At 47.8% G+C, this 12791-nt stretch overlaps 1 protein-coding gene across 1 annotated transcript; it reads left to right on the forward strand.

The window, feature by feature from the left end:
- Positions 1-693: 693 nt before the first annotated feature.
- On the forward strand, positions 694-8980 carry LOC119392751 (uncharacterized). Its single transcript, XM_049415854.1, has 5 exons — positions 694-784; positions 1398-1462; positions 6192-6359; positions 7853-7951; positions 8881-8980. The coding sequence occupies exons 1-5, from the start codon at positions 694-696 to the stop codon at positions 8959-8961; spliced, it is 504 nt and encodes a 167-aa protein (XP_049271811.1). The 3' UTR covers positions 8962-8980.
- Positions 8981-12791: the final 3811 nt, after the last annotated feature.

The raw sequence follows: 12791 nt of genomic DNA on the forward strand, positions 1-12791 counted from the left end.
TGACGCCTTGGTGAACCCCGGCATAAAACACTTTCGTGTTAAAAAAAAAGGCAAGCAACGCTGACCAAAAATGAAATGGTTTAAAAACCTCTAGCACGTTTCGGCTTCCGTATAGGAAAGCCTCGTTCACATCAAGGCTTCCGTACAGACGCCATTTCCTTTCTGATCTTGGGGGCGGAAAGGGGGGTGGAGGGGTGCGATGTGCGCCACCCCATCCCCGAGGAGGAGGCGAAAGGGGAGGTGTATGTATTCTCAGGCATCCAACTAGGAATCCCGACCAAATAGAGGCTAACAGCTTCATTCTATATAACTATCAGTTTTGTCCCGAAGACGTACCATTGAAAGCCAAGCAAGATTCGTGTTGAGCTGAAGAACGACGTTGGCGTAATGAGGGGCGTGCCACTGGTACTCCATATGTCGCACTTTGATGGAGACTCCTTCGGAGAGACTGAAGGAAAATCGTGAGAGCTGGTCAGTGTTATATCGGCCGGACCACTCAAGTCCTGCGCGGACGAACTCCTTCACTGAAGCATGTCTGCTCTCTAATTAAACGTGACAGTGGCGGTGCCGCCTAACTATGTGTTTACAATCCAAGTAGTTAAATTCCGTGACGACACCTAGTGTGAGGCACTACAGCCAGCGTTCGAAGAAATGGTGCTCATGCTGTTGTAGGCTGCACAGCATAGCCTGGCGATGCATCCATTTGGCTTGCTCGCTTTCGGAGACAAACACGTCTCCTCCACAGCCGAATCGTCGACGACGGTGGCGCCTCCGCTGTCCAATCGTAGCTTCCTGCTGACTAGGTGTTTATGCCTCAATGATGCGATGCGCGAAAATGCTGCGGGGAACAAAAACAGAAGACGTCCGTACGAAGGTAATTTTGAGTTCTTAGAAGACTAAACACGTCTAAAACTGACACGCGCTCGGTAGTGGCACCCGTAAACCCAGAGTCATTTAATATCTGTAAAAAAAAAAAAAAAACGCAAGAAGTCACGACCTTGAGTTTGACGGGTCGCTAGCTTCTTTCGCAAGAGTTCTTGTGACAAGCGGATTATTCGAGTCTATTTGAATTACATACCTTTATTCCACATATAGTGCCTGCGAAACATGCGTAAAACGTTTTATAATCCGCTAAGGTAGAGAGGTGGGCGAGTTCGAAACGATGCCTACTTGGAAAACCAGCGCGAGCACGACGGAGCCACCAGCGCTGTCCTCTGTTCTCGTCTTGTGGCTCCGTCGTGTTCGCGCTGGTTTTCCACGTATAATTCGCCATTACGCGCAAGCTTAATACAAACAGTGTATGTAAGTGAAATGAAGTTTAGCATAAATTTCATTTCGTGTCTCATGGAAGTGGTTCGATTGATCCATACCTTTAATTATGATGCTTTCGTTTTCAGCGGTTGGAGACGCGGTCAAGACTTATTTCGACAGCTGGCACGGATTCTTCAACATAACAGAAACGGTACGTTCCGTGTTGGAATTCTTCAAGTCGGTGAGAATCGCCCACATCGACACAGTGTCTGAACGAAGAGCCCTTGATGCCACATTCCAAACATCTCCCTTCAAATAAGCGTTACAAGAGAGAAATAACACGCTCAAGTTTGCTAAGTAGTCAGTGCTCTTTGAGAAAACGTCACAGAAACCTTATAGGCGGTCGAAATTCATCAGCCACTCATCCGTCCGCAAGTTGCGTACTACCTATCAAGCGGCGAAAACAGTGGGAGGTAAAAATATAGCGGCGAAAATTGGCCGGTGCCAATGCGAACAGCATAAGGGGATTACACCTCAGAAGCCCGTCGGATCGGGCTCGTTGCGGCAAACCACGGATCAGATGTCAACCACGTGCTTCTTTCTACGCCACGTAGAAACACTCAAGTTTATCTAAGGAATACATCAGAGCACGCGAACGCCTAAAACGTATATAAAATGGATGGAATGCGTTAAGCTAAGGGTTGGACATAATAAAATGAGAATTAAAGTATGTCGCAATTTAATATACCCTAAAGGACCGCGAACATCTGGCGTTTTGACGTGGCATCTTCCTCGTCGCACGCTCTCTCCCGGTCCTTCCTCCCGTTGCGCCAGCTGTGCGCCGGGTTACGCGGTGTTCGCCTCACGTACATCACAGGACAGGGCTTGCGCAAGGTGCACTTGCTCCGCCATTCGCCGGGTGTCGCGCGCCTCGCCGTTCCTCTGAAAAACAAATAATAAATATAGCCGCAAGGGTCGAGGAAGAAGTAGGCAAAATACCAGGCAAGGACTGGGAGTACAGTGAGATGTTAGATCTAATGACGAAAGAGATAGGGAGAGAGAAGAAAACTATTTGCTGGAAAAGGAAAGAGGAAAGCAAAAAGTTGGTGGAACAAGAAAATCTGGGAAGTGATCGAGAAGCGGCGCGAAGCATCACGGGATCATAGAAGGGCAAAAAAGGAGAAGCGGCCGCAGGACGAAGTCAACAAAATATGGGAAATATATTTAGAGAAAAAATCCACTGTACAGAAATTGGTCGAGGCAAATATTAAAGGTGAAAGTGAACGCTGGGTGACAGAGATTCACGGAAGAAAGGAGGCCACACCTAGGATATTTTGGAGCCACATAAAGGCGCTAGGTAGGAAGTCTGTCACAACGCAACAACATATTGTAGATGAAGGAGGAAATCAATTGGAAGGGTACGAAGCGCTAGGTTACATCCGAAAGGTAACAGCCGACTCGTTTAAAAAGAGCGTCCAGGGGATTTCCCCGGTGAGTAAAAGTGTGGCGGAGAGAGCAACCGACGAAGAGCTAGTACTGAAGAATTTCAACTGGGAAAAGGCCGAAGGGAAAATTCCAAAGCGCACTGCCACGGGTTTAGATAGGGTTCCCGTTAGCCTCATTAACGAACTAGGACATAGCACTAAAGAAGCACCGCTGAAAGCTGTAGAAAAATGCTTAAAGGACAGGCAAATACCGGATAGTTGGCGAGCAAGTAGAATGAACTTAATCTATAAGGGCAAGGGAGAAAAGGATAACATTCGCTCGTATAGACCACTAACCATTACATTGGTACTATACTGGTTGGCGATGCAAGCAGTAAAAATGAAAATAGAAACGTGGGCAGAACATAACGATATCTTGGGAGAACTCCAGAATGGATTTCGAGTCGACAGGCGGTTAGGCGATAACCTGTTTGTTCTCACTCAGTGTATAGAAATACCTAAAATAGAAAATAGGCCCTTGTACGTGGTTTTTCTAGACATCACTGGGGCGTACGACAACGTTAATCAGGAAATTTTGTGAGATATATTGAAAGAAATGGGCACTGGCGACGACTGTATACAGCTTTTGAGAGAGATATACCGAGAAAATACAGTTTGCATAGAATGGGAAGGAGTTTGTAGCAAAGAGAACGTTGATATTAGCAAGGGGCTGAGACAGGGATGTCCTTTGTCCGCTCTGTTATTCACGCTGTACGTGGTGAACATGGAAAAAGCGCTAGAAGGTAGCAACATTGGTTTTAATCTGTCACACAAACAGGGCGGCGTGATGATTGAGCAGAAGATTCCAGGACTGTTTTATGCTGACGATATTGTCTTATTTGCTGACAGTCGAGATGATATACAGCAGCTGGCGGATATATGCGGAAGGGAAGGTGAAGCTCTAGGACTAGGATTTAGGGTAACAAAATGTGGATTGATCATCTTGTGATCAGGCGGTGTCAATACAGGGCCAAGAAATACCGAGGGTGAGCGAATACAAGTACCTCGGAGTATGGATAAATGAGGGTGACAGGTACATGGCGCTGCAGTAAAAAGCCTCGGCAGCAAAAGGAAAGAGGAATGCTGCAATAATGAAGCAGGGGCGTAGCCAAGGGGGGGGGGGGGGGGGGTCAAACCCTTGTAACAGAGACAACTACCCCCCCCCCCCCCTGCCACTGATAAGGCACGCTCGCTTGGAACAGAAGGGGCTGGTATCGGGAGTTACCTGGGGCAAAGATTTGCCAGACTGGGGTATCTGAAGGTGCCTACAGTCCGCCACCAGTCACGTGGGTCACTGTCTTTCTTCAGAAGTGGTCCCGCATAGTGAACGAGTGGTAGTGCGGCACGTTACGGCCGCATAATATTGAAAATGTACGGTTACATGATCGCCAACAGCGCTGCACGTCCGAGATGCACCAGCAATAAATCATACGTATTGGGGCGCTCGTCGCAGGCAGATATCGTGCCTCCGTGTACTTACTATGTTTATCGCTCCTCTCGGCAACGTTTTTAGCGATACGAACGCAGCAGAAATGTGGAAGACGAGTTATTTTATGCATGATAATCGAATCCCATATTCGAATTTTTCGATTATTCGATTATTCGAATATTCGAAACCTTTCGAATACACGATTTTCGAATCGAATACGAATATTTCGAATGTAATATTCGACGAATATTCGAAACTTTCGAATATTCGCACACCCCTAGATATAAATCAAAGGACTGTGGGACGCCTCGCGTTGGGTGCTCACGGGAAGACGACAAGTGAGGCTGTAAAGGGCGGTATGGGATGGGCAGGTTTTGAGGCGAGGGAGGCTCAGAGCAAAATAAGGTTCGAAGAAAGGCTAAGGAATATGAAGGAGAGTAGATGGGCAGAGAAGGTGTTCCGTTACTTGTATAGGAAGAGCGTGGACACACTGTGGAGCAAAAGAACTAGGAGGCTCACTAGTAAATATACGGCTGGTAGTGTAAGCAATATGTCAACAAAGAGCGTTAAGGGAAAAGTCAGAGAGTCGGAGAGGATTTACTGGACGGCAGCTGTGGAGAAAAAACCGGCTTTGAGTAACTACCGAAAGGGCAAAAATGAAATAAGGAGGGAGGCATTTTACGATAATTCAAGGGGAAGCGCTTTACTGTTTGAAGCGAGATAGGGTTGCCTTTGAACGCGTAGTTATAAAGCGAGATTCAGTGAAGAAGAAGAACAATGCACGTGCTGCGGGGAAGATAAGAAAACGGTGGAGCATGTTCTGATTTAATGTGGAGATATGCACCCAGGTGTACGTTTGGGCACGAGCCTACATGAAGCCTTGGGTTTTAGAGACGACAATGGAAAGCTGAACACACCCGCGATTGAAATAAGTAAGAGACGGTTAGAGTATTGGTGGCAGAAAATTAGACAGAAAGGACAAAAATAAATATTGGGGAAAAAATAAGGACATTGTGCCGTAAAATTCAGAGAACTGGGCTCAGAATTTAAGTTTTTTTTCTGTAGTAAGATAGATTTAATTGAAGCAGAGACACTAGGGCAACACTAAGAAAAAGAAGAGTAAATGGATTTTTTTTTCTTTCGAGCCTGGTGACACACTTGTCACCACCCCGTTATAAAGGGGACGCTCATAGCATCCATCCATCCATCCATCTCTTGCCCTCGCCTGCTGACGTCACCAGTTGCTCTTCTGGGTGAGCCGTGGTGTAGTGAACGAGAAAAGGGCTAGCGGGCTCACTGGCGTCGAACGTGCGCCACCGCCGATGTCTCCTTGAGAATTGAAAAATGCAGCAGGGCACACGAACGCCAACGGGCGAGTGCCCCCACCAGACACCCAAGTCAACCATCACCTCCACACCTTCTTTTTCTAGCACGAAGGGAGTTCTCGAGGAAACCACTAGCGTTGTGGAAAGCGTGGAAAGTATTTAAACGCTCTTGTTTGTACGCGGGACACTTTTAAAGGCTGTATATTCCGTCCACAGGGGCATGCACTGTGTTGTGCAGGCCCGGAGTTGAAATCTTGCCGTCGGGACGTTTTGAGCATTATTATTTATGCTTATTCGGAGCCTATATGCGCTGAGCCGAGGCCTCCTCTATTTTACAGAGAAGGCGCTGTCTGAACAACGTCTCGAATCTGTGCGTGTGTTGAGGGCCAGGGGGTGACATCACGTGCCCCTCAACTCCCGCGATCACTCAATTTCACAGCGATCAACCCCCCCCCCCCTCACACACACACACCGTGAAATTTTTACATTTTGTACGTGTATATATACGCGCACATATACAAACTAACGCACAAACGTACACAAAGTCGGGTCGTAGAAATTTCTGGCTATACGCCCCCGCTCGTCGCTAATGAGGTGCTATCCGCATTTAAAACAGCGAGGTAACAATATACCTGAACGCGTACTTGAGGCTGTTCGCTGGCGGGTTCTCGTGCTTGTGAGCCACCCTCGACGATTTCGCAGGCGGGCGACATGCTGCTGTTCTTGTTCCTCTACATGGGGAGCCTGGAGACAGACTCGCAGAAGTGCCTGATGAACATGTGCATGGGATACGGCGTCAACGGGCTGCTCTTCATGGTCTCCTCTGTGCTCTCGAACCCCACCGCCGGCACGCTGCCATACATATTCTACGTGAGCGTCTCCATCAAGTTACCAAAAGAATAGTTTCTCTGCTTTTACGTGCCGAAACCTCAATATGGTGAGGCACACCGTAGTGCGGGACTGCAGATTAATAGAGGCCACCTGGGGTACTTTTCTGTGTACCTAAATTTAAGCACGCGGGTTTTCTTTGCATTTCGCCCCCATCGAAATGCGGCCGCCGTGGCTACGAATCGAACCCGCGCCCTCGAGCTTAGCAGCGCGACGTGCCAAGCTACCACGACGGGCTTCCGACAAGTTCTCGCTGCCTTCTGATGGAAATGGTGGCTGGCCGCAATAATGCAAACTGTCGCGTCTTGCAAGGAAGGGGTTGAGTTGTTTGGAATTAACTTCCGTTAAGCGAGATGCGTTCAGCTCTTTGCGACAAGGCGTCTTCATTCGGACACGCGACTTTCTTTTGCCATTTCTGTGCGCTATTGGCAGAGACGAAAAACACTGAGCTGGTGGTAAGTTAAGCATTCTCGTTGCCTAAAGTTCATTTATATCACTTCTGGTTGAAATATTTTGCTACACACGATCGCTTTGGTGAAGGCAGTACCGTGTTTACCGATACGTTGGACACGAGGCGTTACGGTAGGAATTCAAAATATTTTTTGACCTTTTTGCGAATGCTCGGTGCCAGTAGATAACTATCGTATGTAATTTGAGCGGTTAGTTTAAATTGGTTTATGAAGAAATATAGCGCGACTGACTGAAATAATTAGATAATCACTTACGTTATTTTACAATAACTTGCTCTAAAATACACTATAACTCATTCGAACACTTCCACTTACTTCAGATTGGGTCTCCAGAACCTTGACATCAACTTATGTAAATTTCACGCATTTATAGACAGTGGATCGAAATGCGTGTCGCAAAGGGTTATAATACAGGTGGCATAAATTGCAGAGGAAGGGAATGATAAACACGATGCCGTTACAGACACTAAATGTTCGACGTGTAGTCTTTAATGGGAACCTGGACAAAGCGCTATACTCCATGCAAAACAATAGACGCTACACAGTAACTTTTGCTTGCGCGAGTTGGTATTTACAAAAGGACATGATACTACTGTAGCGCTAAACTTGAAAAGAACGACTGGGAGTCGAACAGGAGTATAGGAGCACGGTGTTTCTTTACTACTCCTGTCGGCCTCCTAGTCTTCCTTTTTGAGTTTCGCGCTACAATATCATGCAGTTCACGCTAGATGGCCATTTGCTCTCACCCCGTTTCCCAGAGAGTGTCAATACCAGTCAGCATCATCATGATCGGTTCCGGTCGAATAGGCTCCCGAGCTGCCCCTAGAGATAACATTACGCTCGTTTCATACACGAGAGTTCCCAAAGCCCGATAACGTTAAAGACAGTCTATCTGACGTGTGCCCCAAATTGACGCATGTGGCGGAAGAAAGCAGCGAAAGCGTTACGTGTACTGAAGCTGCCGCCGTTTTCGGTCTCGAGCCTGAGTCAGCGTCCTTTTCGCAGTACCACCTGTTCCAGTGGACGGCCATGCTGGCGCTTATCATATGCGGCGTGAAGATCATAGCCGACAAACAGGGAGGCGGCGGAGCGAGCATGCAGGCGGTGGGTGAGATGCGCCAGTTGCTTCCCTGGCGTTTTCATTAGCCGTGCGTTGCACTTATAGGGCTGGTGTTCTCACCTGTGTCAATTCGTTCTCTTTCGAGAGCGGATGCGCGTTTTGTACCCTAGAGAGCGCATGCACATCGGAACTTCGGGTTACACGAGGGAGTGTCACGTGACCTAAGCATAAACGTCACGTGTGACGTCATTAGCGGAGCGGCACGTCACTGTCGGCCTTTTCTCTCGCAGTACTGATGCTGGCAAAATAGTGAGAACGACGAAGTGGCACGGCGTAGGTCACTGGCGCCCAAGTGGCCAACCTTTGACAAAACAGCGACCCCAGCTGGAACCTTTCGTTAAAGTTTTGGCAATGACGTGACGCTTCTGTTAATGTCACGTGACTCCTACGCAAGTGACGGCGACCCCTGCTGCGCTCTTTAGGGTAGGGAAACACGCAGGTTCGACGGGAGGCATGGTCCGACACCCTCTACGACCGCGTCGTTTTGCGGTTCGAGATTATTGAATGTTGTCGATTACTGCAAACTGACAAAATTTCGGACAACGACGCAAAAAAAAAAAGAAATGTTGGAGTACTCCATCGATGTAGTCAGAGCCATGAGCTGGAAAGTACCTACTTGAAAAACGAGAAAAGTCCCTGGCTTCGTTGCATGCACATTTCGAGAGAAGGTTTCCAGCACGAAACGTGAACAATTGGGAAGGAGACGCGCGTCATCCCGATGGACAAGCAACTGTACGCTCTATTTTCTTCTCACACTTCATATAACTCGCGATGCTGCCTGTATGAAATTCAGCCTTTTTTCAAAAGCGCAGCTTTTGAACGAAAAAGCATGTGTCCGACTATTGTGTATTTTTTGTGCTGCATGGTCGTCCGTATCGCACTTCAGGCGTTGTCGTCTCTTCCCTGTTCGCAGATAGTGGCCATCCTGTGCGGATCCGTCCACGCGGCACACAGCGGCTACATTGTGTACCGGCAGTACATCAAGGAGTCGTAGTACTGGCGAATAAACGAGGCCACTGTCTTTGCACGTTCAGAGAAGAGGATCGTCACAACACGTCACAAAGACGAAACTTTTCGTTCTCCATTGATGAATTTATACCCGCGATAATGATCATAACCTGTGAGGCGAAACCATTAACACCCTTGCGGGCCTATAACGTACCTCGGAATACTACTCCGAAAACGCTCAGAGCTGTTAGGGTTGAGGTTGGCCGTGTGTCGTAGATAGAAAATTATCGTCACGAACCGGCACGCGCCATCTTCGTTTTTTTTTTTTTCATCGCTTTCCTCTTCTTCCTTTCCTGCTTCGCTACCAGACGACGTGCACCGATTTGTTCGGCGAGGAATGCAATAACTTGATATGCGAGAGAACGAGTATAGATAGAGAAAGAAGGAGAGAAAGGAAGAATTAGAAAGAAAGAGAATGATAATTTCTCAGCGAAAAAAAAATTTTTTTTGCGGAGGCGAGATTCGAACTCGCGTACCCACGATCCGAAGGCCAGCGTCCTAATCACTCGGACTATCCAGGCACGCTGGTAAAGCAGAGCGTAGCCTTGTACCAGCGAGGTGGTGGGAAAGGAAAGCGAGGGGGAGGAGGAGAGATGCGAGAGGAGGGAAAGGAGAACGAGTACAGAGAGAGAAACGGAGAAACAGATAGGAATAAAGGGAACAAGCACAGAAAGAGATACAAGGCGAGAGACCGACAACGTAGAAAGAAAGGGAACAAAATAGACAGAGAGAGAAAGAGTTAGAAAGCAAGAGATAAACAGAGAAACAGATGGCGAGAGACTGACAACAGCGAGATAGAGAAAGAAATAACAAATGGAATAAACATAACAAAGGTAGAAGGCGAGAGACCGACTACACAGAGAGAGATAGACAGAAATATAGAGAGGAAAAGAACAAGAAAAAAAGAGAAGAAAGGGAATAAAGAGAGGAAAAGACAGAGAGAGAAAGCGATAGAAAGCAACATACACAAAAAGATGATTGGAAAAAAGGTGCTTGATCCCTCCGTCATAGGAATCGGAATAACACGAAAGTAAAGCGTGCCCTCACAGAAGTAACTGAATGTTTACTATACATTGCTATAAGAGAGTTTGTACAATGTATACTGATGTCTGGCAGCTATGGCACCGTTTAAAGTGTATGCACCCACTTTGACGATTGGTGGTACATCTCCACCCCGACGACTAACGTCCATGTTCAATGATTAAACAAACCCTTGTGGTAGCGGTAGTAGTTAACGGGGAAAGCGTAATCAGAGACAGGAGGCACTGTCAGAGAACGAGGTGTGATAGCCAGAAGAACGTGGCATATTGGACGCAGAGCTTGGTCGCCATCCCGCACCACGTTAAAATGTGATTGAACACCACGGCGGGACTAGAGGGAAACGCAAAGCGCGTCTTGCCGCCTCGGTAGCCCGGCCGCGATTTTTCTTGTCAATTTTAACATGAAAGTGTTTTATGCCGGGGTCCACCAAGATTTTCATGACGTATTTCCGTCACGGAAATACGTCAGCAAAATGAACGCCATCAAATGGCAAAGAAAGAAAGCTATAAAAAAGTTTCATCGACAGGAGTCGAACCCATGACCTCTCGGTCCACGATGACGGCTGGGCGCCCATCGCCCATACCGCCAAACACATAACGGAGGCTACATGAACGCGCCTTACTTTCCTCTCGCAGTGCTCTTGCATGGACGGATGGATGGATGCTTTGAGCGTCCCCTTTATAGCGGGGTGGTGACATGTGTGCCACCAGGCTCGAAAAACAAAAAGAACGCGCCGTTGCTGCGACCGTCCCATTCGGCGCGTTTCCAATAGAAGTGTAATTTCGTTTAACACACCGCCAGGTGGTGGCTTCGGCCCAAGCCTGGCTCATAGCATCCATCCATATCGAAAAATAGCTCTCCGACGCTCGCCTGGCTGTCGCACCGCGTTGCCCGCTCGCCCTGTGAGAATTAACTGCCAGGCTAGAGGGAAGACACAATGCGCGTAGCGTTTCTCTTCGCGTTTCACGACGCTTTGGAGGAGTGCATATCGATTATCAGTGTTTATTATGCGCTTGTGGATGCCATATTTGCGCGGTATTCACCATATGCGGTGCCCACGTATATGCTAAGAACTTTAGCTGCCGCAAGGGTTAAACCATGATGCATGGGCGTTAGTCGTCGCTACGGAGATATACCACTAGGCGTCAACGTGCGGTGCTACATCTGCCAAACAACAATAGACGTTATACAAGCTCTGATATACCACTGCACTAAAGCAATCAGACGACACGTTTCACTTCTGTGTTTTACCGATTCCATATGACAGAGGGATCAACCATCTTTTTCCATGGCGCACCTACCGACATCGACACTAGCTTGACGTCAGGCTACAGTACGAATTCCGGTGACTTCACGCAGCAGTCTGGCTAGTTGTGATGACGTCAGGTACCAAAACTTCCAAGATGGTCGCTTGTGCGTCACCAAAACATTCAAAATGGCCGCTTGTGCGTCACCAACGGAGCCACGGTGCGGAGCGGCCGTGTAAACGTCACTATATATTGTGCGAGCACGTGACAAGAAACTCATACCGTGTTGTGACGTCAGGGTACAGTAGGAAACGAAACTAGCTTTTAAAAACATACTGTAGTTACTTTTTCAGGGTGCGCTCGCGCTTAGCACTACCTTTTCTAGGCTCTAGAGGGCTTGGCCTTTCATTTAACACAAAAAAACAACAGAAAATTTTCGTGTCAGTACCCCTTCAATAGCGAAGGCCTCGGCTATCGGACGACTGTATACACTTGGGTATCTTCCTATGACTTTTGCAGTCTCGGAACTCTGGTGTGCACCCGCAAGTGCTGCAATGGAGCGCCATGATGCTTCTTTGTTTTAGACGGTGATTGTTATGATGCTCGCCTTGTCGCTAAATAATACAACGACCCGTTTGTCCATGTACGTCTTCTTACAGGAGAGCGGAATTTCATAGACGACGTTGGCCGTGCATACTACAAACGGTCTCTTGTGTTTATTGCGCTGCACTGCATCACGTGCGGGTGCACACCAGAGTTCCGAGACTACAAAGCCATAGGAAGATACCCAAGCGTGTACAGCCGTCTGATAGCCGAGGCCTTTGCTATTAAACTAATGGGTGACACGTGTGTTAGTGAACCGTTCATAACACTAAGAAGAGATTAACTATCTCTCATGTGCCTAGGTGCAATCTCAAGTTGTGATCTTGTCGATTAACGGCCCCACCCTTTGTATCGTGACGAGTTCCAAGTGACTTGTGTCCCCGTCTTTTCCTTCTTATCGCATTGAAACAATAAATCAGTCTCTTGTTATTCAGCGCTCGTCCTGTGTGGTTCTCCGTTTGTCTATTTTGCTGCTGTTTTTACGTTTTACAATGCGTGACCAACTAGCCGAACGAAAAACACTTCTGGGATACATACGTGGCCAGTTGTACGTAAAGTCCCTAGATTTTTCAATTTATAGCCAAGTAGCGACAGCTGCCTCCTTTCCCGACCGCATCTCACGCGCAGCCGTCGTCTGCCGGCATGTTCTTCCTAATCTAGAAGATTCACAAAGCCACGTACGTTTAAGCACATTAGCCACGCACCTTTCGGCGGACAATATGCGAACACGACGTGCATTTCTCCCCCCGTTAATCGCTCGTCATTAGCGAGCGAGAGACGCGTCCCCCGCTCTTTCACCAGGCGCTGGAAAAGCGTTAAGAAGGACACGGCTACCGAAAACGAACGTCACCCACTGAGATTCGTCGGCGGCGCTTCAATGTCTGTCGCTACTTAACAACGAAGGGAAAATAAATCTATAGGAACT

Source organism: Rhipicephalus sanguineus, chromosome 5, assembly GCF_013339695.2.
Source record: "Rhipicephalus sanguineus isolate Rsan-2018 chromosome 5, BIME_Rsan_1.4, whole genome shotgun sequence".
Taxonomy (NCBI): domain Eukaryota; kingdom Metazoa; phylum Arthropoda; class Arachnida; order Ixodida; family Ixodidae; genus Rhipicephalus; species Rhipicephalus sanguineus.

Coding starts and splice junctions, on each gene's coding strand:
- LOC119392751 (XM_049415854.1), top strand. CDS start 694: ATGCATCCATTTGGCTTGCTCGCTTTCGGAGACAAACACGTCTCCTCC. Junction 785..1,397: donor GGCGCCTCCGCTGTCCAATC/GTAGCTTCCTGC, acceptor TTTCGTTTTCAG/CGGTTGGAGACGCGGTCAAG. Junction 7,952..8,880: donor GCGGAGCGAGCATGCAGGCG/GTGGGTGAGATG, acceptor CCCTGTTCGCAG/ATAGTGGCCATCCTGTGCGG.